The 26863-nt window shown below is 38.3% G+C and overlaps 1 protein-coding gene across 8 annotated transcripts in view; it reads left to right on the top strand.

Annotated features, from left to right (window-relative positions):
* tead3a (TEA domain family member 3 a) overlaps nucleotides 1-26863 on the top strand; it is a 44503-nt gene that overhangs the window by 9265 nt on the left and 8375 nt on the right. The window contains exons 2-12 of one of the 8 annotated variants that reach the window (XM_082145179.1): nucleotides 5300-5550; nucleotides 18631-18695; nucleotides 19833-19895; nucleotides 21401-21412; nucleotides 22935-23063; nucleotides 23148-23191; nucleotides 23276-23340; nucleotides 23416-23552; nucleotides 24833-25006; nucleotides 25139-25282; nucleotides 25390-25542. In XM_082145179.1, coding sequence (XP_082001305.1) covers nucleotides 5412-5550; nucleotides 18631-18695; nucleotides 19833-19895; nucleotides 21401-21412; nucleotides 22935-23063; nucleotides 23148-23191; nucleotides 23276-23340; nucleotides 23416-23552; nucleotides 24833-25006; nucleotides 25139-25282; nucleotides 25390-25542 — 1125 coding nt within the window. In that variant the 5' untranslated portion in view covers nucleotides 5300-5411. Of the gene's footprint in view, nucleotides 1-5299; nucleotides 5551-11192; nucleotides 13403-18630; nucleotides 18696-19650; nucleotides 19714-19832; nucleotides 19896-21400; nucleotides 21413-22934; nucleotides 23064-23147; nucleotides 23192-23275; nucleotides 23553-24832; nucleotides 25007-25138; nucleotides 25283-25389; nucleotides 25543-26863 lie in introns of those variants that run through there. The other 7 variants (XM_082145178.1, XM_082145183.1, XM_082145177.1 and 4 more) reach the window with 7 other exon arrangements.

Genomic DNA, 26863 nt, shown 5'->3' with positions numbered 1-26863 from the left:
AGGACAGGAGGTGTGAGTGACACAACAGATCTCCAGAGAGAGAGAGAGAGAGAGAGAGAGAGAGAGATGGACAGAGAGTGTGTTAGCGACACTAGCTTTCTTAATAAGGGCATGTCTGGAATGTCAGCCCTTCTCTCTCTCTGTAGGTCCATACCAGTGGTCTCCTCTAGTACCTCCTTATGATAACCGTTTTGGCTGTGTCTGAAGTGCAGTTGTGGCTTTTTTTGCATATTTGCCATATTATGGTTATTAGAGTCACTGGTTGGGATGTGTCCTAAAAAAAGTTATTTAACAAAAAAATATGTAAATATTTCAGAGTTCGCACATCTGTGAATGAATGCCGATGTGGAATTGAGCTAGAAAAATGTAACTGGGAAAATTGTGTTTTCACCAGTTAATAACCCAAACTATAGTTAGAAATGGCTTTTTGTTTTTGGTCTTGACTCTTGAGAATGTTGCAGTATCATTGAATGAGGAGGACAGAGCGCTCACCAAATCCATGGCCACAAAAATGCTTTGTGGGCAGTTCTTATTAGTTTACTCTGTTTTTCAGATTCATTTTACAAATGTCCTCAGTGACTCTGCTGAAGAATGAAGGCCTAAATGGTAATTTCCTTAAGATGAATGCCAGCCTGTTTGTTTTTAGAGAAGTTAGGGGCTCTTATTATAGATCACTATATACTGTACACTACAGTTGAGAAGTTTGGGGTCAATAAGATTTTAAAATAAATAAATGAATACTTGTATTTAGCAAGGACACATTAAATTTATAAAAAAAAATGACAGTTAAAGGAATGTATAATGTTAAAAAAGATTTCTATTTTAAAAAGTTTCACAATTTCCACAAAAATATGTAGCAGCACGACTGTTTTCAACGATGATGATAATAATAATAAAGGTTTCTCGAGCATCAAATCATCAGAATGATTTCTGAAGGATCATGTGACACTGAAGACTGGAGTAATAATGCTGAAAATTCAGCTTTGATCACAGGAATAAATTACATTTTAAAATAAATTCAAATAGAAAACATGTTAATCTTTCATAATATTAGTTTTTACTTTATTTTTGATCAAATATATGCAGCCTTGGTGAGCATTAGAGACTCCACCAACCCCAAACCTTTGGACGGCAGTACAGTAGAATAATAATGTTGATTTTGTTTATGTAGTGCATTGAAATGTTCATTTTGGGGTTGCAGTCACAAGATATTCAATATGATTTTGTTAACAGTATACATAAACAATCAAAGCAGCTTTACAGTGATAATGGGAAATTAATTCAGCAAAGATTGTTTTGGCTGTACAGCAGATCTAGAAGAAAGTCATTGTCTAGCTTAAGTACGTTTTTAATCGATTAATTTCCATTGTAAAAATCATTAGTTATTAACTTAGGGGCCACTTACACAACACCGTTTCCAACTGAAAATAGAATTTCTTTAGGCCTATGCGTTCTGGCTGTTCATTTACACGACAATGGCATTTTGGTGGCATGAGAACGCAAACTATTTAATAGTTTATATATTTTTAAAAGTGCAAGCTTTTGAAAACGAGTTTTGAAAGCGATACCGTTATCATAAACTTCAAAAACGTGAATCTGAGAACGGTGATGGCATGCATTATGTAAGGAATAATTGACGACAGGCCGTTGAATTATTAGAAAAATAATGCACACCCGAGGTGGTAATGCGGTCACGACGCGAAGCGGAGTGGCCGTTACACCTCGGGTGTGCATTATTTTTCTAATAATTCAACGGCCTGAAGTCAATTATTCCGCTTATACTACAGTTACCACACCTCGAAACATTGTTCAGATTATGTATTTCAAGACGTTTGTAAAGTTTTTGTCATTAAAACGCTCTTGTATGTAGGACTAATTTCTTACGCATCTAATCCCACGCCTCCGTTGCTAATTCCAAAACGTAATTTCAGAGTTAGTAACGGAGGTTTGAGCCGCTGATAGCAGACTAATGCTGAGTTAGGGTTAGGGTTAGGTAGAGTTAGTAACAGAGGTTTGAGCCGCTGATAGCAGACTAATGCTGAGTTAGGGTTAGGGTTAGGTAGAGTTAGTAACAGAGGTTTGAGCCGCTGATAGCAGACTAATGCTGAGTTAGGGTTAGGGTTAGGTAGAGTTAGTAACGGAGGTTTGAGCCGCTGATAGCAGACTAATGCTGAGTTAGGGTTAGGGTTAGGTAGAGTTAGTAACAGAGGTTTGAGCCGCTGATAGCAGACTAATGCTGAGTTAGGGTTAGGGTTAGGTAGAGTTAGTAACGGAGGTTTGAGCCGCTGATAGCAGACTAATGCTGAGTTAGGGTTAGGGTTAGGTAGAGTTAGTAACAGAGGTTTGAGCCGCTGATAGCAGACTAATGCTGAGTTAGGGTTAGGGTTAGGTAGAGTTAGTAACGGAGGTTTGAGCCGCTGATAGCAGACTAATGCTGAGTTAGGGTTAGGGTTAGGTAGAGTTAGTAACGGAGGTTTGAGCCGCTGATAGCAGACTAATGCTGAGTTAGGGTTAGGGTTAGGTAGAGAGATAGTAACGGAGGTTTAAGACGCTGATAGCAGACTAATGCTGAGTTAGGGTTAGGGTTAGGTAGAGTTAGTAACGGAGGTTAGAGCCGCTGATAGCAGACTAATGCTGGGGACACACGACTAGCTGACACATTCTCTGACTGTTTCATCGACTGCAGCAGATTTTAAACACCGACTTTGAACAGACTGAACGCGCTGAACACGCGCGGGCATGATCAGTCAAAGTATCAAATTACATTCATAACCGGCCTTAAAGTGTGTTCCCGGCTTTATGCAGTTATTAATGCAGTTATTAGAGAGAGATATTGCATAAATGAGACAGAAAAGCATGTGCGTCAATATTATTATTTATTAATTAATTCAATCGTTTTAATTAATTCGTTAATTCTTTTTTTTTTTCTATTATTGACAGATGACAGTAGACTAGCCAAATAAATGAAACCCAAAGCCCTTTTAACAAGTAGGCCTATCAATAATTATTTATTTGTTATTATCTGCAATAAAAATCCGTGCTGCAGGACTATCCATTTATTTAGCCTATATTCAGTTTAATTTTCTATTGATTATAGATAGGACTTTATAGTTTATTTATTCAAATTAAACTGCATGTTTCTATTGATTGTGAAGCTAGACATTGAAAATTGCAGATCAAGCGCACGGGGCGAAATGCTTTTTCTTGTTATGAATTGTATCCTATTTTCCGTTATTACAGTTGACTACGCGAAGTGATATGGAACTGTAATGCGGTCAAGACCTGCCTGGAACTACTTTAGCCGTGCGTTTCCCTGAAAATAATGCACACCTTAGAACGTTCGTCAACCAATCAGATTCAAGCATTCAACGGCCCTGTAGTATAAATAAATATATCTATTGCAGTGACTTTAATGTGCCTTGAATTTGGCCAAGTTTGGTTAATTTTTGCTAAAAAATTATTTTGAACTGTCTGGTTCAGTTAATTGAATCAGTTATATATAGTTATAGTTATAGATATCAGTCAAAAAAGGACCCTATTGCATTAAGAAGATTTGGGAATTGCCAGCTTCCATTGTCTACTTTTACCCTGATATTAGCCAATATTGCTCAGCCAGTCTTGTTGACACCAAGGCAATTTATTAAGTGCCTTCAGTAGATTCTCTTGATTTTCAATACCAGTGCTATTAATACTGTACCCTCCAGCTCACGAAAGCTGTAAAGCACGTCCTTGAAAATCTGATATCTCGTCACCTGAACTTCACTTGACATCAGGAGTCTGAAAAATCTGGCACCTTGCTCGGCAGCTCGGTGTGTCCTCTGCTCCGACAGCCATTTTGTCTTTCCTGTCCAATTCTCCTCTTTCCGCCGTCGCATAATGGGATAAACTGATTGACAGGGCATATGCAAATGATTACACGATCCTGAAAGATTCTTTATTTAAAGTAGGGGTGGGAAAAGCTCCAGCTCCAAAGGGAGATTCATGGTCACACCATCTGGACTGATAGTAACTGTCAACCCCTCCTATTGGTCTTGAGCCGTCTCAATTAACCAATCATTGTAAGACAGTCTGGAAGGGGCAGCTGATGCTCCTCTAAAACCTTCCCCTCCAGTGATCTGTTAATTCAAGGACATTTGCGACCGGTTCAATAAGATGAATGATTCATCAGTTCATTCATGCATTCCACAAACTGTTCAGTCCGATTTGTGACTCAGACAAACTGGTTATTTGACTGACTTGTTTCCAGAGTTGACTCAATGATCTGTTGATCAACAGCTAACAGATTCTCAGTGAATAAAGACAGAGTTTTATGTTGCTTTTTTTTAATTTGTGGAGCTTACATTTGCAATGAAACGGATTATTGAAAAGAAAAAATGCAGTGTGGGACTTGGTTCTGTGCATCAGTTGTTGATTGGATGGATGAAGATCTGAATGTGAGCTTGCAGCCAATTGTAAAAAAGTGGCGGGATTTAAGTGGACCAAATGATTCGAAAATTCACCGAAAGAGTTTTTTTATTTAAAAATTATGAGTTCAAAAATGTTTTTTATTTATTTTATGTATGAATCGTTCACACTGGGATAAATAACATGCATTTAGAAAATAGTGAATTTTCGATTTCCAATTTCATGCCCAATTATAGGGTGGGCGATATGACCAATTTCTTATTTCAAGACAACGCTAAATATCACAATATAGTTATTTTATCTAATTTCTGTTATTAAAAAAAAGAAACAAAGCAGCAAAATACAAACAATAGGACAAATACAAAAATATGAATGAAACAAATTAAGTTTTTCAGGTAGGTTTATTTAACTTGTAATTAGAATTAGTAATGAAATTTACTAATCAAATGTAAAAATAAAATATTGCATAACCCTCACTCTATGAATTAAATATAAATGTATTAAAGTTAAAAAAGTAGTTCAGTCAAGAGCAGTAAGTTCTTTTCTCTTTTGTTTTTCACATTAATGAGACAGAGATACAGGTTTATTAGGCTACTGTCACTTTAAGACCAAATGCACAGGTCTATTATACTGATACACATCCGGTTTACACCCAACTGTTTACATTCACTTAACACATAACCGGCTGTGTTTACATGAATACTCCACACACGATGGGCATTGTGACATAACTGTGTGTGTATTCGAACATTCAAGCACAACAAGACGCGAAAGAGAACTGAATTCGCAATCGCATGCTGAGGGCATTTTCCTTTTTAAATGGCAGAATTAAACATTTTGGGTAAACTATTCTAGCCTCCTGTTTTAATGACATCTCTCTCCCTCTCTCTCCTAGTCCTGGGTGTGAGGGCTCACGTAGGGGCCCAGGTGGAGCCGCCACCATTGCAGCCAACGAGTGGAGCGCCAACGAGAGCCCGGAGGAGGGGCAGGAGGATGGAGTGGATGGGATGGACAAGGCCGGAATGGAAGGGGATGCGGAGGGCGTCTGGAGCCCTGACATCGAGCAAAGTTTTCAGGAGGCTCTGGCCATTTATCCACCCTGTGGCCGCAGAAAGATCATACTTTCAGACGAAGGAAAAATGTATGGTGAGTCTCGGAGAGCTGAATACCCCCCAGCGAGAGTCGCTTGCTTGCTTTGTGCTCAGAACACTTTGCAGGCAAAGCATTAGAAACTTGAGAGAGTAGGACAGTTTGCTAGAAGTTGTTTTCTCCCTAAAACGGATCAGCTATTTATTGCAGCAGTGCTGTTGTTGGGGGAAAAAATGTAGTGAAACAAAGAAAGGACAAACAGGGCCAAGTCATGTTGTTGGAGTTTTATTGAAGTGAATCAGAGGGTGAACTTCTGACACTCCCCACCTCCAGATTTTCCCGTTCCCACACAGGATCCACTGACAGGAATGCTGTGTCTCCCATTTAAGTCAGCATTCTCAGTAAAGCATGAGTCAGCCTCCTGAGTAAAGCATGACATTTTTTTCATTACTGGCTGGATGATTCAGACGTGACAATAAACAGACTTGATCCATTTCAGTCTCATCAACTATTAAAAATACTTGATAATTTAAAGGAGTTGATTCATGTTTGTTTGGGTTTTATAGTGTATAAATTACTGCATATCTACAGAGATGTGTCTGGCTTCTACCAAGCACAGCTTTTCTAAAAGCAGGTCAGTTTGTAACTGTTTACAGGCCAACTATAGTTAGAGAAACCAAACATTATGAGTTAAATATTTATTTTCTAGTAAAAAATGATGTATTATAATATGTAGAGTTTTAGGTTCTAATATGTAGCCTTTAAGCCATTACTTATAGTCAGCGGCTGTTTGCAAAAGTGCAAATAGCATATTTTCTTTCTTAGTGATAGATTCTATTTACACTAAGTTTAAATAGCAATAGATTCTATGTACACTATGTAAAAATAGCAGTATTTTCTTTGCAATAAGTGTAAATAGTTGTTAGATGTTGTTTACACTTATAAATAGTGGCAGATACTATTTGCACCACAGTTGTATTGTACATTAAACAGTATGCAATAATAACAGTGTCATTTCTAGTGGGCGGAGTTACAAGGCGGGCTACTTGCACTTAATGTAAATAGACACTCCATTATTTATATTAAGCAGGAATTTTTGTCACAAATATTGTACCTTTTATTTACAGTAAAACAGTAATATTGTGAAATATTATTACAATTAAAAATAACTGTTTTGTATTTTAATTAGGGCTGGGGGAATTAACGCGTTAATCTTTGCGATTAATTTGAAATGTTTAACGCGTAAAAAAAAAATAACGCAATTGACGCAGCACTTTTTTTTTTTGCCTCGTTTTAATGATTTCCTGTTGCGTCTGCTATTAAAAAGGCCGAAATATGCCGTCCCGCCCCTCCATGTTCGGCGGTCAGGTTTCATTCTCGGGCAGCTTTCATGAGCGGGTCTTTTCCGCTCGGTATGTGCGTCGCGCCCTGTGCTCCGCGCGCGCGCGTGCGTGTGTGTGTGTCAAGTCAAGTCAAGTCAAGTTTATTTGTATAGCGCTTTTCACAATACAGATTGTATCAAAGCAGCTTCACAGTATTAAATTAAAATAATACAACAAAGTTTGTTTCAAGAGGAATTTATTGATTGATAAAATTAAATTAAATATCCCCAAAATATCCCCAACTGAGCAAGCCAAAGGCAACAGTGGCAAGGAACCGAAAAACTTCATCAAGTGACCTAATGGAGAAAAAAAAAACCTTGGGAGAACCCAGGCTCAGTCGGGGGCCAGTTCTCCTCTGGCATTTATGAGCTAGAGGCCGGATTGTAGTTTGAACTGTGGGATTATATGAATGCCTGGCTGAAGAGATGCGACTTTAATCTAGTTTTAAACTGGGAGAGCGAGTCTGAGCAACGAACAGTATCAGGAAGACTATTCCAGAGTTTTGGAGCCAAATGTGAGAATGCTCTCCCTCCTTTGGTGGTTCTGGATATCCTAGGTATGACCAAAAGCCTTGAATTTAGTGATCTTAAAGAGCGCGATGGATTATAGGGCGATAGAAGATCCGTTAAATAGACTGGAGCTAAGCCGTTTAGGGCTTTATAAGTCAGTAGCAATACCTTGTAATTAATACGGAACTTTATAGGTAACCAATGCAGTGATGATAAAATCGGTGTTATATGATCATATTTTCTTGATCTCGTAAGAACTCTAGCGGCGGCATTTTGGACTAACTGTAGCTTGTTTATTGAGGATGCAGGACAACCAGCTAGTAAAGCATTACAGTAATCCAGTCTCGAGGTCATGAATGCATGAACTAACTTTTCTGCATCAGAAACTGATTGCATATTACGTAGCTTAGCAATGTTTCTAAGGTGGAAAAATGCTGTTTTTGTAACATATGAAATATGATTTTCAAAAGACAGGTTGCAATCGAGTATAACACCCAGGTCTTTTACTGTAGAGGATAAAGTAACAGGACATCCTATGATGTTAAAGTTGTATTGTGCGTGTGTGTGTGTGTCGGCTCGCTCTGTCGTTAATGGCCCAGCAGCGGCGAGCTCTCCGTTCCGTGTGTGTGTGTGTGTGTGTGTGTGTGTGTGTGTGTCGGCGGCTCTGTCGTTAACGGCCCAAAGGCTTCAATCATGTACTAAGCACTGGAAAAGTAAAGTCCACTCAAGTAACGTGAAATTTCTCTGTTGACTTCTGTTTGCTGAGCTGGTATAGCCATGCTGGGCAACAATGGTAAAATGACCTGCTCTGATCACATGCTCTGGTAATAATAGCTTTGTAGGACTATATTTTGTTTTAATAATTAATAAAATAATAATAATAATAATAATAATCTGTTAAATTGATTATGTTGATTGATTATTGAAAAAGAATAATATATTGATATATTGATGTTTAATATTTTAATATAGGGCTATTTTCTGTTCCCTTTTTTTCCTGTGTTTAATTAGGTGATTCTAAGTTTAAATATTGATGATTACAAGCTTGGGGGAAGCGCAATTAATTGCAATTAATTACAGAAATTGTGCAATTAATTAGTTAATTTTTTTTAATCGATTCCCAGCCCTAATTTTAATATATTTTAAAATAAATGAAAAGCTGAATATTCAGCATCATTACTTCGGTCTTCAGTGTCACGTGATCCTTCAGAAATCATTCTAATATGATGATTTGATGATCAAAAAACATGTCTGATTATTATCAATGTTGAAATCAGTTGTGCTGCTTCGTATTTTTTTGGAAAGAGTGATACTTTTTTCAGGATTCTTTGAACAGTGTTTACTGTCATTTTTTATCAGTTTAATGCATCTATGCTGAATACAAGTATTAATTTCTTTAAAAAATATCTAATGGACCCCACACTTTTAAACATTAGTGTATATCATATAAAATCATATTTTATGCTATCATTTTATTTGACCTCCATTGTATCATTCCAGGATTTGACATTGACATGTTTGCGGTAGCTGTGTGAATGTTGAGAGTGTGATTCACTACAGTTTATGTTTTCTCAGAGCCCAAATGAAATATGTGTTGCAATCACTGTGAATAGTTTTGGGTCAGAAACCATTGGATTACTTTTTTATAGCAATTCACTTTGATTTGTGTTTTCACTATTGGTGTAATGCTGGTAAATTGATATTGTCTATAGGAGCAGATACTCTAAAGCTGCGTTCACAAAAATCCAGCAATATTGCATGAGCTAGAAAGGACGTTGTTTATTGTCAGTACAGTGTAGCGAATGATGATTTACAATTGTGTTGCGAAGTATGAAGTCACTTGCAAACCATTCAGCATTTTGTTGCCCAACGCAACAAACTTGTGCAACCAAATTGAACCCATTGCAAAATCAGTGTGGGAAAATATTTTGCACTCATGCGATATTCACGTTTGCCTGCGAAAATGTGTCGAGCAATTACCGCACCTTGAGATAATACTTTTGCCACATTTGTGATTTTACAAATCATTAGCACGAATACTCGGTAATTAGTAAGAACTGGGCCAGGATTAGACTATGTAACATCGATAAACTAAGCTTTATGACTTACCCCTAATCCTTTTGTTAACTGTCTGTGGAACGCATCAGGATTTAATATATGATTGCTGGCACAAATGAGCTCAGTTGGCTTTGGGGTGTTTTGACCTTTGCCCCCTCTCTGTAGAAAAGGCTTATGGAGACCGGCCTATATTCTTTTCTTTTTTCCCTTGGCTTGAAGGGGACACACATTCCACAACTCCGTGGCCTTGTCCTCGGCTGTAATACTCCACCCACGTCTGTCGCACAAGCTCTAATCCCCCTCGCAACAGATGAGGAAGGTTTGTTTCAACAGCCATGCATTTTGTCCTTTTGTGGTAGCATGGGCTGTCAGGATCCGTTCACTCTGTGTGTCCGCTTATGTTACCCCGCAGAGGCCCTTGGGCCCTCTCTCTTCTCTCCGTATGACAAGATCATCCCCTTCCACTCTCTTTACAAACAACCCTTTCTCGGACCAGTTACGTTACTCCTGCCAGGACCCTGATGTCAATCTCCAAAAGCGAACAGCGTCTCCTGATATGCCCCCTCTCTCTTCCACCCCCAGTGCACACAAGTTCATTGGCCGCAATGTATACTTTGACTAGACAGCACTAAAATAGTCTGGCTATCTGATGCAGGCAGAAGAGAACTGGCCTAGTGACTTTGTGGATTTGGTTTTTGTGCGCACAGAGTTTGCTATAGACATTTTTCGAAGTTGTCACCAGATGTCTAAACACCGTTTAGTCAAATAAACGTAAACCTCTGGATGAAACGTGAGGTATTTGATTGAGAAAATAGTTGGATCTAAGCGTTCACATGCTTAAAAGTCAGCATGAAATGGAAGGAACGACAGTCTTCCCTATTGTACAAGAAAAATGTAGGGCTGGACTTAATTTTGTCCATGTGGAATTGGTTGTGGTTTGCTATTGGTTGATCTCATGTGAGTGACAGTTTGCCCCGCCCTCACATCATCAAAGAGGATGTCCCTGCCAGAGGAAGGGGAAGTTATTTTGATTTAAAGACTATGAGGGCTCGTAAATTGTTTAAAAATAATATTTTATTTGGATTTTAGAAGTAGAGATGAAATAATCCTTGGTTTTTTGTAGTTAAGCGAAGATAGGCTAATTCTCATTCTAGCCCATATAGCGTACATATCCGGGCCTCATCTGGGCCAACTATTGCAAATATGGCTCAGTTCTGGCAGCGGCAATGGTCATCCGGGCCGTATCTGGCCCACACACATCAAGCCGGTTCCGGTGTTAGTTGTTGCTTGCTGTGTGTGGCCCGGATGTGTGACCTTTGCCGCTGCCAGAACTGAGCCATATTTGCCATAGTTGGCCCAGATGAGGCCTGGATATGTATGCTATTGTCAGCCACACACAGGTTGAGTCAACGCCGTCATTACTTGAGGTATGTGGGCCAGAATGTGGGAGATGTGGGCCAGGTGTCATTTGCTATCTAAGAGAGAGCATTTGATTGGACAAAACTGCAGCATGAGTCATCAATATTTTAGGTCTATTTTTCTTAAAGTGAATGACTAACAGTTTAAAATTTGTTTTAAATTCAGTATTAAATGTGCTAAAAATGAATTTTGACATCATTTATGACTATACTAGCAGATAGGCTCGAAGCTTAAGTTATATTTTAATTTCATCTCATCATTCATGCCTTAAAAACAGCTCACTATATTTTGGATTATAAATATTTTGCCTCAGGACACTGTATGATGTGGAAACTGAAGGATCGAGTTTTATTTTGTCCTGATCCCTAGCATTTAGTGACCATTAATGTTCCTCAGAGCTTCTTTACTCACTGCAAAACTCCTGCTGTCTTCTAGAAAAAGAGCAGCTCTTCTAAAAAAGTTAACTTTCATTGCACCGTGGGAAGACTGGTTAAACAATCTGATCTTCCCATCCAGGACCTGGCTGCTATAATGAGCTTGATGTGTCATCCTGCACCTGTGATGTCTTGCCAGGTTTCTTTTTTTAAAGTCTCAACCTGCAATCATTTTAGTTTATTGCCAGTGTGTCAAAGCTGTTGGGTTTGAGGAATAAAATATCAATGCTAATGCTTAGCAAATGATTTCAAGGTCTTTTCTGAATTAGGCTAATTTGTGGCTCTGTTCATCATTATGCATCCTTTTATGATAGTAGCTTTTTATTGAACTTGTTGATAGTTACAGTCGTGTTTCCACATGAAGTTTTGAATTAGAACCATCTCAGATAGGGCGCATGACATCATCTCAGTTGCACAAGCTTCCCAGATGTGATGGATCTTCTGAGGAGATTTCACTGAGAACTGCTGCTGAGAGAAATGAGCTAATTTGCAAGGGATGGGTGTAAATGTCTGGACCTTGAGGCACCAGTTAGTGAATATTGTGCCGTGATGCTCAAGTGCATGATGCTGGTTTGAGTCTGGCTTGTGACATTTACTTATCCCTTTCTCCCTCTTAACTTTATACATTTTAACTCTTTCCCCGCCATCGATCAAATTTTCCATAATTTATGACAAAACCCATTGACACGATTTTCCGGCAAACCGTGTTTTCACTTTTTAATAGTTATTTGAAACTTCGCAAACTGGCAACTCCAGTAGTAATGAAAAGATTGATCTTAAACTGTCATGGAAACTACTAGCATCGACATCTTCTGGAGAGACGCATTATGGGTATTCACTAGCCGTTGAGTGAACATCGGTTGTACACTCGTTATTGCAGTGCATTGTGGGATTGAATGAGTGCACTCGATAACGTCCACTATGGTTACGGACATCACTGCAAATGGATACCCCCTCAATTAGTGCCCTGTTGGGTATAGGGGGCAATTTCGAACACATTAACTCCATTTAACTCCACTTTTAGACACACTCGCAAACTTCCCTAAGCACTTACCCTTGGTGGAATCCCAGCCGCCAATTTGAAGTGCGCTCAACTTTGCCAAGTGGACATGGGAAGTTTATTTGGACAGACTCTCGACCCCTCAATTTTGATAGAGGGAGCGAGTCTACTCGTATGTTAACTGCAGGCAGATTCATAGACCACAATGCAACATGATTGTGACGTCACAACAGATGTTTTGATCATTGTTCTGAATCCGATCTGGGTGAGGTCTTTGACCAAAATGTGATTTTCTTCAGCTATTTTATGTCTTTTGATATATTGAATGTTTACATATTCATACAACAAAATATTCTGGGGGTCATTAAATATTTGTGAACATGATCAAAAATGCTTGCGATGGCAAATTAAAAATAAAACACTGCCTGGGAAAGAGTTAAGTGTGACCTAAGTGTCCAAAATTGTTACTCCTAATCAGTATGATAAAAAGAAAAAGAAAAGGAAAGTACTGAAGAAAACAACAAACGTAATGGGACAGACTACAGCGAACTGGGGAGGAGCAGAGGTTGAGAACTGAAGTGTCAGTAGGAGGAGGTTTGTCAAAAATAAGGGTGTGGACACTGTCCTTCGGTGTTTTAAAGGGTTCGAAGGGTTTCATTTAAGGAAGAGAGACTTAATGCTGCAGGAACTGTGTTATTCAGGTGTTCTCCACTTTAGATAATTGCTAGCCTGAAGTGATATTGTGAGATGGTACCATTTGAAAATGTTTTCACCCTTATAATCTCTCTCAGTGCAGATGGACCAACTGTCCAGTTGCCTCCTGCTCCAACTTGCATGTTTTGAAAATGTAGGTGTGTGTCCGTATCTGTTTCAGAACAAGTTGAAACATGTTCTACAGGATTTCCAGTGGTTCAGACAGGATCTTCCAGAAATATCTATCTACGTGTGCGTGTAAATGCCTATCTACGTCATATTGCTAATCTACGTCATATTTCTAATGACTATTTACTTAACTTCAATATTTTCTTCTGGTACTGAGTGAGCTTATGATTGCATGTCTTTCCCTGAATCTCAAGAAATCACCTCAAGAAACTGTGTCTGTATTAGGTAATCCAAGTTTTTGTTCTATCCTCTTCCACAACATACAGTTATACCAAGAGTGTAAATATGTGACATATTTACCGTTCCGAAAGTAAGTTGTAAGTAAATCATATATTTTAGTTGACACTTTGCCGTAGGCTATTGTGTACTTAAAGGTGCACCAAGGAACTATTGTCAACTTTCTAAAAAGTTTTTTTATCTTTACAAATATATTGGTAACACTTTACAAGTTTAATTCATTAACATTTGCTAATGCATTGGGTATCATTAACTTAAAATGAACAACTTTTACAGTATTTATTAATCCAATGCTAAAGGGTTAGTTTTCCCAAAAATGAAAATTCTGTTATTAATTACTCAACCTCCTATTGTTCCAAATCCGTAATGCCCGGTACGATTTTGGGCTGTCGTAGCCTACGGTTCAATAGGTGTCATCATGTCGTAACCAAGTTTATTAGATCAGTGCGTACAGTGTGATTTAGGATTGCCGAAATTGCACAGTCTGTAAGCAGGCATAAGACATTCATTCATCTTCGGAACACAAATGAAGATCTTTTTATTGAAATCTGAGAGTTTTAGGACCCTCCATTGACAGCCTTCGCAACTACCACTAACTACCTAAGACTTCATGAAAGGAATCCATGTGACTCCAGTGGTTGAATCTTAATTTTTTTTTAAATTCATAATAAATGTATTGTAAATATACTCTATTTACAAAATATCTCCAACGCGTGTTCATGTAACAATGCCTAGTCTCGCGTCCACACAACACGCATGTGTCTTGGTGGTCTCGTGAATGCAAGTTAGAGGTGAATATTTTGTAAATAAAAATACATTTTAATTGATTTTTTTTTTTTTTGCCATTAGGTCACTACTGCCCCCACATATTCATTATAAAATTATTAGTAGTATGAACCCTTGCATAAGATGAAGTATCCAGTCATGGCCAAGAAAATATATTTTTGGTTACATGGGGCGACTCACCTCTCATGCTGGCAGCCATGCTAAGATTGTACAAGCATCTGAACACTTCTTACTTGATCTCAGTCACTCCTATTTATCAGACACTTTCCATTGCGGAATAAATAAATCATGCCAGGGTTGTTTTATAATAGAATTGATAACTGAAAATCTAGATTTTATTTGCAAATGCTGCATCCGTGACAGAAGGTGTCAGTATAAGAAGCCAGTAGACTGGCAACATTTCTGTGAGAGTGTAATTTGGATGGTATGGCACTTGTTTTTGATCAGCCATTGGTTTGGTTTGGTTTTTCCTCTGATTGGCAGTTTCCAGTCTTTTACTGCAGGAAAAAAATAACAGGTGGGTGGTGGGAGAGTTATTAAAACGCAGGTGGTTTTCGTCAATAAACATACACATCTGATGGGATGGAGGGTTAAGCAGGGTGAACTTTGGGAGGAAACTTTCAAGGTGAAAAATGATCTTTGAAAGAGAGGGTAAATAGAAGAGGTAAGGTGCTAATCATCATCCTCACTGACATTTTTCCACAGGCTTCTTGCCAAGTGACCCACAGGACAAGTCCAAAAAGTATTGCAATTAATTTAGCACTTCTAAATTGTGACAACCTTCAAATGCTTGACAATATGGTACAAAAACATATGCAAACACCTTTCACTCGCCATGGCGATCCATCTCACATACTTATCCCAGCTGCAGCGCAAGTTGTTCTTTCTGATTTCAGGAAAGGATGATAGGCCAGAGCCATTAAAGGGAGCTTTTTTGGGGGGATAAATGTGTGCGAAGCAGGTTTTATTTCACTCCTGCTTTTCCTGGACGTACTTTAGAGGAATCTGGGAGCAAATCAGCACTTTCCTTTGGCTCAACCTCAGACAGTTCTGCGGGAGTATTTATGCAGACATTGATATGAAGTGGAAGTTTGTATATTTTTATACTCAGCACTTTTTCAGTGAAACTGTCAGCCTTTAATTTTCCTACCAAAGAGGCAGGTAGTCAATTTTAGCTCTTAATGAGACTGAAAGAGTTGCTCTTTTGTACTTGAAGGCAGTTGTTGTAAATGGTCCTGTGCTGGAGGGTTAGGTGTCCTTGTCTGTTAGCATTGCCTGGTAGACTTCAGTTGGAAGCAAATGGAAGTTGGAAGTTAAGGGGGAAAGGGATAGAGACACAGTGAAGGCTGGATTCATACCTGAATGTCACACATGACCATGAAACGTCAATGTGTCTGAAGTACTTTGAAGTATGTCAAGTTCTAGGCCACCGCTCCAAAAGTAGGAAGCAACTCCTCCTTTACACTGAAAATCTTTGTTTTAAGAAGAACTTAAGAACTTATGGCCACAAAAACCTTAAGACAGCAAGTCTATCAAGTGTGCCATTCAGAACAGGGTCATTTAAGATCTTTGCTAGTAATAGTAAGGTAGTAAGGTTGCAAGGTTGGGTCCCACAAAGGTCACCATTGGTGGTGGTTGAGGAGATTCCCCCTTCTATGTAAAGCGCTTTGAGTGCCGAGAAAAGCGCTATATAAAATGTAATGAATTATTATTATTATTATTATTATTGCCCATGAGTATTACCATCATGTCCTTAGGTAAAGCACATCATGACACCTGTAGTAATGAGCCTCTAGTTTCTCCAATGTGATTGTCTCTTGATATTATATCAATAACTGCAACTGGATATTATAACTGCACTGTAAGTCACTTTGGGCAAAGGACTACTTGTAAAGATGAATAAACCTATCAAGTGACCTTCATAGATGACTGTACATGCGTTGTGAAGCTAGAGGTTTCTGATTTACATCCCAGATTTCTTTCTGCTTCTCCCTCGTCATGCCCTCCTTTCATCTCTATGTAATCGTCTATCTGCAGACTTCTTCCTCACTCCCTTCTACAGACTCCCAGTCGTATCTGTCTTTCTTCCTCTCCAAGCCTCCCAGGAAGTGCAGCATTTCGTTTAGGGTCGTAAACGCGCTATTTGTGGGCTGGGGGGTAGTTAGGTGCCCTTTGAAAGCTTTTGGATGTGGATCAGGAGTTCAAGGCTGCTTGGGAACGAGCCAGAGTCTCTCTATCTATCAGAGTCTCCTCTGTGTGTCTGGAACTGAAGATGTTTGCCTTCTCTTTTACACATGTTCTGTCTATCACTGTCTGGATGATTCTCTCTTACTCCGGCTGTCTGACTGGCTAATCCTCTTTGACATTCGCTTGTGTTATCATTTCATCAGTAATAGATAATTAAATTAAACTGCAGAGGCTCTAATTTGTTCTGGTTGGTGTGACAAAACACTGGACATCTCTCGTATCATCTTGGCATCACACACTTACTCCAATCAAACTTTTAAAGAACAACTGTACAACCTATACTGGTATTTAAATATTTGAGGCTGATATGTAGAGAGCTGCTGGTATATGCATGATGTGAGTAATTTCTGCATTAAGGGGTTTTTTCACAATGGGGGAAACTACCGAAAATGCAGAAATGACCGAACCCTGGGGCATTTGCGTTAATCTTACATCATAACAAACGTGCACGATGCATGATAGAAAAAAGAACTCTGGTCAATATATTGATATTAGTTATTAAATTGGTGCTATTATATGCAGTACAACACTTGTGTCACAGAGTGAGCGTCACATTGAAGGCGGCTTTCTGCCTCTTGCAAACGGACTCTTTAGAGGAGAAAGCTAACTGTGAACCTTTCATTTAACGCAGATTGCACTTACTCTGCATGATTACACTGTATGCTCACTCTCGCTCATATCCTCAGTAACTCATCACCATTGTCATCCCCTACTTGTGTTTTGGCTACACATCATCGGCTAAAATGCATGCACGTGTTGTTTTACTTCCCGAACAAGTGTATGCCCGAGTCAGAGTTGCTTTCACATTTACGTGAATCTTGCCACAGTTCCAGTGTAATCAAACTCAGATCAGGCAGTCTCGGGTTCGGTAGCCCGGTGCGCTCATGTGTCCAAATGACAGCTTTCACATTACCAATTTTTCATGCGAACCGTGCCCTGTTTTGAACTGAACTGCCAGTGTGAAAGCCCACCAAACTATATAAAGGTCTATTTATTGAGAGTCCGTTCTAACAACATTGGCTCAACCAATAGCATGAGTTTGGGGTGGGACTATCCATTCTATATGATCAATGAAAAGAGAAAATTGTTTGAAACTTCTTTTCAAATCTTTGTGATTGTTGTTAGCGCCACTAGTGGTGGCCAATATATATCAGTCTATTACCACAAATAATGGATATTTTTCCTGAATTCTTCTGTCCCATGTAGAGGAACAGGATACTTAATTTATATTTGGGTTGACTTATCACAAATCTCTCTATTTGTTCGCACATTCACAATGTCCACACATGTTGTTTGCTGGTGACATGCTAGTATATGAGTCCCTGGTGTTATATGGCTTGTGGTTTGGGAGCAGGGGTCTCCTGTGTTGGGTCCAGGTGGCCCGGCTGTCAGTGAGTGGGATGCCAGTGGGAGGAGGGTGGGGGTGTCAAGAAAGATTCACAGTTGAAACTTTGCACAGCTGTTCACAAGGTCAACCCTTTATAAACTGTGATGAAATCCTCTTTATCGCTTTACCTCAATTTATCTTCCTTGTTTCCTGTCCCCTTTTCTCATATCATTATATTAATGCCATTACACAAACAGATTTATTATTGTACTCGTTTAATAAATAGCTCTTTGTATGAAAACATTTGTCCACTTAGAGCAGCTTGATTGGTCAAGGCCCTGACACATGGTGGCCCTATTTATTTTTTTGCCAAGTCACCACCCATATCACCTGACTCATCTGTCACAAGCCTTGTCTTTCAATGGTCTATTAATAAACGAATGGTCTCATAGCAGGCTTTACACCCTACTGTGATATTGCTGGTGGAGGCATTACTGCATTCCATGTGCTTTTCTGTGTATAGGAGTCTTCATTCCCACCAGCTTTAATTAAAAGTGTTAAATTGCATATGTGAAGAGAAAAATATTTTATGGAGTCGCTTTTATCCAAAGTGACTTGCATTGCATTAATCTACACGGTACATTTGCCAGTTAATGTTTTCCCTGGGATTCGAACCCATGACCTTGTGGTGGTAGTGCAGTGCTCTTCCAGCCAAAAGCTATTTCTTAACATGTTTTAGGTAATAAAACGCACTTTGTGTTCTAAATGTTCATATCTGTTCAGTTACTTCATTAATAATATGATTAATTTTACTACATTTTTGCTAATATTGTGTTTCTTATTGATTCTTTTCCAGGTCGTAATGAGTTGATAGCAAGGTACATAAAGCTGCGGACAGGGAAAACCCGCACACGGAAACAGGTAATGTGAAAATGTTTCTAGTACCACTTGTTTGAATGGGTACAACAGAGGTCAAGACAAAGGTTATTACCATATTCTGTTATTGATGCAGTCATTAATTCAGTCTTTTTTTTTGGCTTGTTCATAATACAACTTGATTACAGTTGCTATGCTAGACAATGTATTTCTGTTATCTATGTTTTGATTAAACTACAGTGTCTCCCTGCACCTTGTTTGTGATGGTACTTAAATTTGATATTTGATATTTTAAAAATAATATTTTGTAAGAATTTTTGTTTAGCTGATTGAAATAACACTGAACTCTATACTGACACCTATTGGCGTGGATGCTGCAAGTTCTCATGGCATTTGTGAGATTTTTTTCCCCATCACTGTTCACGTGTGTTTGTCACACGATTCATTTATTATTTTTATTTTTATTAAATGATATGACTCATGTGAGTTAAATTTAAACACGTTTGGCAAAATTCTATTCAGCTATTTAAGCGTGCAACTGGGAAAAATTACATAGCGCAACTTTAATATCACACTATAAATATAAACTTACTGTAAAAAGTGTCAGATCAGTGTGATAAACAGAGTATTTGCCTACATATAAAGCCGGAGTCACACTGTACAATTTTAGCCATGATTTGGCCCATCTGAGACAAATTTTGTGAATCCTTTTATTTTGAATTAAACTGAATGAATTAAACAGCTCTTAAACATACTTTATCACTGAAAAAAAAAAAAAAACTGAAACAAATGATTGGGTAATAATTCTACTTTTAACAAGACATTTCTCCTTATATTGGACCTTTTAGGGTTCTATATAAAACCCCATTGAACCTTTATTCTTATTCTAGTCTAAGTTTCATTGGTATAGTCTTAGGTTCAGTGGTTTGACAGATTTGTTGTTAAGATATACAGTATATGTTGGATGATATCAAATGTCTGTGGCCCTGTTTTGCCTCAGGTGTCTAGTCACATTCAGGTGTTAGCCAGGAAGAAAATGCGGGAATATCAAACAGGCATTAAGGTATGGCTGTGGCGCCACCTGGTGGCTTCTTTTTTACTCACTGTCTGTTCAATGTCTCTCTTCTCTTCTCTTTTTTTTCCCTGCCTTCCTTTCTCCCTCCTCTGACTTCCTTCCTGCAGGTGTCTAGCCATCTGCAGGTTCTCGCGCGGAGAAAATCTCGCGAGATTCAGTCTAAGCTGAAGGTATGCGCTTCCCTGCAGTCTGCTCTGCTCTGACCTATGCTGTTAACTGTGTTCAGAGTGCTTTGGCTTTTCCTTATATCACCACCAAACCTTCCTATCTGTAACACGCCCTCAATGTTATAATCATTTATGATGACTTGAGCATGCAGGTAATTTTTGTTGTGTGCATGCATTCATTGAAACAAATACATTGGATGGAATGAGGGAATTGAGCAGTATGCTTTCAAAGTAATGGCTTCCTCTGGTGGCTGACTGAATATTGCATCACTTTCTAGTTGTGTTGCTATGTTGTAGAACCTGATTCCACCAAGTGCAACATGTTCCTGGATCAACATTCCAATCAACCAATCAGATTTGAGGTTTACAGATTGTCAAGTTTAGGCTTACAACCAGTGTTCAGTGCTATTCCCCATCATTTCCCTCTGATTTTAGGGGTAAGTTATGGGTAGGGTTAGGTTTAGAGGTAGGGATAGGGTTAGGACAAAATTTTCGGACAGGAATGTGGTTCCAGAATCGACAAACTTTGTTGAGCCAGGAACGCGTCTAACTCTGCAACATCAGGACGTGCTGCTGTGCATGCAATGCCTGATTGAACCTAGAATTATTATTTTTATTTTTATTTTTTTTTGCTCCTATACTATAAATTATCTTGACCTTCATAACTCAAACCTCTACCCATCTCTACTTTTTTCTCCTCTGATTTAAATGTATACTCCGTTTCAGGGCTTACATTTATTGAAGCATTGCACTTTCCAAATTTAAATTTGGTGTAGCACTACTTGTTTTGTTTTGATTAATGGCTTCTGCTTGTATAATTTTCATTATACAAAAGTCAGAATGTAATGTAAAGTCAATTTGCATAAAAATGCAAGTCATCCAAAAAAAACAAAAAAAAATCAGCATAGACCAGCAAACCACCATTATGATGGTTGTCTCTTTTAATTTTGCCTTGTTTTCCCACATCATCACCCATATGTATGTATGTATGTATTGATTGATTGATTGTTTGATTGATTGATTGACCAATGGAATTTCCAGAAGAAATGCTTTATTATTCCCACCATTCATTGATTCATTCATTTATTAATTAATTGATCTATCCTTTTTGTTGACACATTACACACTGCACAACACTTATTGGTGTATTTAACATTGTTCTATAAACATCCTTATTTGATACATGATAATAAACAAGCATTTTCCGATTTTTCGCATGGTTAATAATTCGGCTTTTTCAGCCGAGTCCGGTAAGAGGGGGAAGTAAACACATGACCTCCTTAAAGATGTGAAATGGAGAACTGTGGCTGTTCTTTCAGGAAGTCATTGGTTCACTTTGTAGTTGAAGAGAGCACTATTCTGCGGGATCTGAACACACACACAGTGTCAGAAGAGAAAGCACAGGCCTCTCGGCATACCTGCACTCAGAGTCATTTGATCAGTGTGTCATCTGATCCGTTTGTGTCCGCAGCGTTTTTTTAACAGTTTCTCTTCCTTTCATTTTGTAGGCCATGAACTTGGTAAGTGAAATGTTTTGTAAGTCTGCTTTGCCTGCAGAGCTTCATGCGCCTGCAGACGCTCAGCTTTCACTGATTTGAGCTTCAGTTTGCGCAGCTCGATGCTTTGGCTGCCAGTGCCGCCCGTCTCACAGGATGAAGTTAGCTGCCACTATTGCTGTTTTCCATTTCATGTTTGGCTTAAATATTTTTTATTAAATTTTTTTCAGAACAAATTATTTTGAGAGTTTTATTCTGTCATTTCATGTGAGGGTTTATTACACTCATTATCTTTTTTGTTACCTGTGTGTACAAAACTCAGTCATGGACTGAACTCTTAAAGATATCTAAAGGAAATTGAAGACATTGTTTACATTTGAACACTTCATCTGGTTTATTTATCACTTTATTTCCTGGTTGGGACAGACTTCTGTTCTGTCGCCTTCATTCTGTCTGATTCTTTGTCTTCTTTCTCTCGACTGAATGTTGGAGCTGTTCAAGTGTCCTGTTCTGTTATCGTGTGTGATCATGTATTTTGTTTTGGTGGCTGGATTCAAATGCAAGCACAATATCATGCATCACATGTGCCCTTATAAGCATGATTTTTGCATGTTTGTCTTAACCGTTTAGCATGTAGCTCTCGCACTAAAATTCAATACAATACAAAGGTTTACGGTTGGGAAGATTTTTTTGTATTTTGATATTTGAAAGAAGCCTCTTTTGCTCACCAAGGCTGCATTTTTTTAGTCAAATACAGTTTAATACAGTATAAATAGTAATACTGTGAAATATTATTACAAAATAAAATAATTATTTTCTATTGTAATCTATTTTAAAATGTAAATTATTCCTGTGATCAAATCTGCATTTTCAGCATCATTACTCCAGTCTTCTGTGTCACATGATCCTTCAGAAATCATTCTGATATGATGATTTGATGCTCAAGAAACATTTATGATTATTATCAGTGTTAAAAATAGTTGTGCTGCTTCATATTTTTGTGGAAACATGATCCCTTTTTTTTGTGGGATTTTTTGATAAATAAAACAAATATTTGATATAGAAATCTTTTGTAACATTATACAAGCCTTTACTGTCGATTTTGATCAACTGAATGCATTCTTGATCAATAAAAATATACATTTTTCTTTAAAAAAAAAACCTTACTGACCCCAAACTTTTGAACTGTAGTGTACATATCCTTGAAGGCTGTTTTTCATAAACATTGCATATTATCATATACTAAAGTAAGCTATTATTAATATTTAGCATTACTAATACATTTAGTTTTGTTATTATTACTGTTATTATTATTATTAATTTATTTAAATGCATTTCTTGAATGTTCATTAAGTATATTAAGTATATATATATATACAATAATATAATATTGTGTCTGTGTATGAGAATAATTTATTACTATTAAAAAACATTCCAACAGTAAAATGCATCTTAGAAGTGGTATTATGAAAGTTCTGAAGTTCCTTTCAATCCTGGGTAATTTATAAAAAAAAAATTAACGAAGCCCTTGTTGCGTGTTTCTCAGGATCAGGCTTCCAAAGACAAAGCCCTGCAGAACATGGCCGCTCTGTCCTCCGCTCAGATCGTTTCTGCCAGTGTGATGAAGAGTCAGATGCCTCCTCTTCCTCAGCACCCCTACCCTCCTCCCGCCAGGGTTAGTTCAGAGTCCAAGGTCCAGTTACCCTCAGTTCTCTAACTTAACCCTCAAACTTCCATTGTTCTCTGTTTTGTTGTGTAGTTTTGGCCCGGCCCCATCCCAGGACAGCCTGGACCTTCTCAGGAGTGAGTATCTCTACGAAACTGGTTCCTGATCTAATCAACAGTGTTGTTGTGAGAGCCTGCTGATCTTTCTCTGTGTTTTTCTAGCATCAAGCCCTTTGCACCGAACCCGTACTCCAGCCTTCAGCCTCCACTGCCTACGCCCATATCAAGTAAGAGCAGTGCTGGGATTATATCTGAACTCAGACTGACCCACCCGGGCCTAAACCAGCATGTTTTCTCCACAGGTTATGAGCAGTTGCCCACTTCCCTCCCCCCGACCAGCACTGCCATGCCTGTGTGGCAGGACCGGACCATCGCCTCCGGTAAACTCCGCATGCTGGAGTACTCGGCCTTCATGGAGGTCCAGAGAGACCCTGACACTGTGAGTGAGCGTTTTGCTTAGAATATTGGAGACACCGGTCAAGATGATAGCGTTTCCCATAGCGTCAATACCAAGATGCAGTGAAATGTCGAAAAGGAACTAAGAAGATACATTTATTACAATTAAAAACCGTCAAATGTGAAGTGTCACTTAAGGACACTCTAGGAATGTCAGTTTACAGCTTTTCACTGTAAATTATAAGATGATTTGTTCTCTTTACTTCCCAAAATGGCACATTTAACAGTATTTTACTGAATGTAAAGTTAGTTATTACTTTACAAAATGTAAGGTTAGAGATCTATTACAGTTTTTCTCCATATAGTAAGGGAACTTACTGTTAACCAATTAACAGATTTTTACAGTTGCACTTTACAGTAAAAATTACAATCTTTTTTTTTTTTACAGTGTATAATAGTATTTTCAATGTTTTGAATTGAGATTTTTAATTTCATTTTTGCTTGTTTTAGTAATTTTGCACAGAGCCCCTAATGGGACATGTTGGTGGAAAAAAATATGAGAGGAAAAATAAAAAGTCAGTGCTTTTGCAATCTCTCGCAAATGTTTTGCGTTCCCCCGAGAAACTTTGCATTCGCTCGCAAAACGCAAAGTTTCTTGGTGGAATGCAAACGCTTTTGCAAAGGGACGCACATTTTCTCGGGGGAACGCAAAACATTTGCGAAAAAACGCAAAAGCGTTGACAGATAATGTTTCCTCCATCTCATATTTTTTTTCCTTCACCATGTCCTTTTAGGGGCTCCGTAATTTCGTTATGTGCTTTTGACATTTTTTTATTCGTTTTTTTTTATTTTTTTTTATTAGCTTTCATTTATATTTATTTCAGTTATCGGTTTAGTAATTTGACTCATTTCATTTAGAAGCCAAGACAACATTTCTAATTTTTATAAAAAAAAAATTAAGTTTACATTTCATTTCATTTAAATGATTTTCAGTAACACTGTTAGGGGTCGTTCACACAGAAAGCGTTTTTTCATTCCACTGCGTTACTTTTCCATTTTTTTTTCAATATAAAAGTGCTAGATGGCTTTCTAAAAACAGGACGTTCAAGTTAAAAGAAGTTCAACTTTAAAAAAAAACACTTTAGTTTAGACCTTGCACTTTTTTTCCTTCCACTGCCCTGCGTCTTTAGTTTTAAAAATGCATTCTGTGTGAACCGGCCCTTACAAGACAAAAATATACATAATGTGTTTCAAGAATGGCGATGTTCCATGCATGTGTTTCAAAGCCCATTAAATGTTACTTCTTCACCTCTTAATCCACAGTACAGCAAGCACCTGTTTGTCCACATCGCCCAGACAAACCCCTCGTACTCAGACCCTCTTCTGGAGGCCGTGGACATCCGTCAGATCTACGACAAGTTTCCAGAGAAGAAGGGAGGGCTGAAGGAGCTGTATGAGAAAGGCCCTCAGAACGCCTTCTTTCTGGTCAAGTTCTGGGTGAGTTACTCTGTTAATCTGTTCTTCAATACTGAAAACCTAGTGTATGTTATTAGTTTGTAAATTGATATGTCATACATTCATCTCTTTATATAGCTGAGATAAGTGATTTTTTTATGTCATCTGTTTCAGGCTGATCTGAACAATAATAACGTTCAGGATGGCGCAGGCTCGTTCTATGGGGTCAGCAGTCAGTACAGCAGTGCTGAAAACATGACCATCACTGTGTCCACTAAAGTCTGTTCTTTTGGGAAGCAGGTGGTAGAGAAAGTTGAAGTGAGTTCACCCTTTATTGACCATATATGTTTTTGTCATATACTGTAGATGGTAGTGGTTTCAAAGAAATAGTATCAGCATCTATAGTTTGCCTTTTTGACCCCTAGACAGAGTATGCTCGTGTGGAGGGCGGGAGGTACGTTTACCGGATCCATCGCTCACCCATGTGTGAATACATGATCAACTTCATCCATAAACTCAAGCACCTGCCAGAGAAATATATGATGAACAGTGTCCTGGAGAACTTCACTATACTGCAGGTAAGCGAATGAGAGAACAGGACATAATTCTGGGTACACTGTAACTCTAGCAGTTAAAAAAATAACTCGATGCATTTTGTGAAAGAACATTGTTTTGGTTGTTCTTTGGCTCTGTGTGACTGTGCTTATTAATATGGTTATCTTACTGCTCATAAAACATTCACTACTCGGCTTAAGAGATCAAACAAGTTTAGATGGAAAGGATCTCAAGCTGACTAGCTGAAGATATTACTGTAGCTTTACCCATTAATAGACACGGTACTTCCATGAAAATAAATTCCAGCACAGCGCTACAACAACTATAATGAAATCAGAGGTGTCAAGTAACGAAGTACAAATACTTCGTTACATTACTTAAGTAGAAATTTTGGGTATCTATACTTTACTGGAGTAATTATTTTTCAGACGACTTTTTACTTCTACTCCTTACATTTTCACGCAATTATCTGTACTTTCTACTCCTTACATTTTAAAAATAGCCTCGTTACTCCTAGTTCATTTCGGCTTGTTTTCATTCCGTCTTGTCGTCGTTAAAAAAAAAAAAAATTGGCCAATTACACAAACGGTTAATAGATCTGAGTCCCGCCTCCTGAACACACATCGCTAAACTGATTGGCTTTGTGTTTTCTTTCTATCTTGTGAGAGGCTGTAGTCACATTTGGTTGTGCGAAGCGCCAAAACTTCTCCGAGACGAGTCCTTAGGAAACCTAGATGCGGTAAGCGAGGGAGAAATCAACAGTTCTGTGCTCAAGAATACGGGGCAAATCGCGTCAAATATTGATTTGGGGACAGACGTTTTTACAATATAATGACAATCATAACATAACACTAACATAATCGTTAGTGTGTGTGTGTGTGTGTGTGTGTGTGTGTGTGTGTGTGTGTGTGTGTGTGTGAGCGAGTGAGCGAGAGAGAGAGTGTGAGTGTTGTGTGTGTGTGTGTGTGTGTGTGTGTGTGAGCGTGAGCGAGAGAGAGAGAGAGAGAGAGAGAGAGAGAGAGAGAGAGAGAGAGAGAGAGAGAGAGAGAGTGTGTGTGTGTGTGTGTGTGTGTGCGTGTGCAACTCTACATTATAGGGTCAAAATATCCCCTCAAAGATGTCAATATTCGAAATCCTTGTCCTTTTTTTTTCTTTCTTTTTTTTCAGAAAACAGCTTATAAATCAGACTTTTGTTTTTTGAAAATGTAAAAATGCAGACAGTTTTCTGTAATAGGTAAGGTTAGTCTATAGGGGGGTAGAATACACAGTTTGTTTGTACAGTATAAAAATCATTCTATGGAAAGTCCCCATAAAACATGAAAAAATAACATTGCTTGGTCTGTT

The sequence above is a fragment of the Leuciscus leuciscus genome (genome assembly GCF_965113295.1).
Source record: "Leuciscus leuciscus genome assembly, chromosome: 18".
Classification (NCBI taxonomy): Eukaryota; Metazoa; Chordata; class Actinopteri; order Cypriniformes; family Leuciscidae; genus Leuciscus; species Leuciscus leuciscus.
Note: the sequence above shows the minus strand (reverse complement) of the source record. Positions and strands in the feature narration are given on the sequence as shown.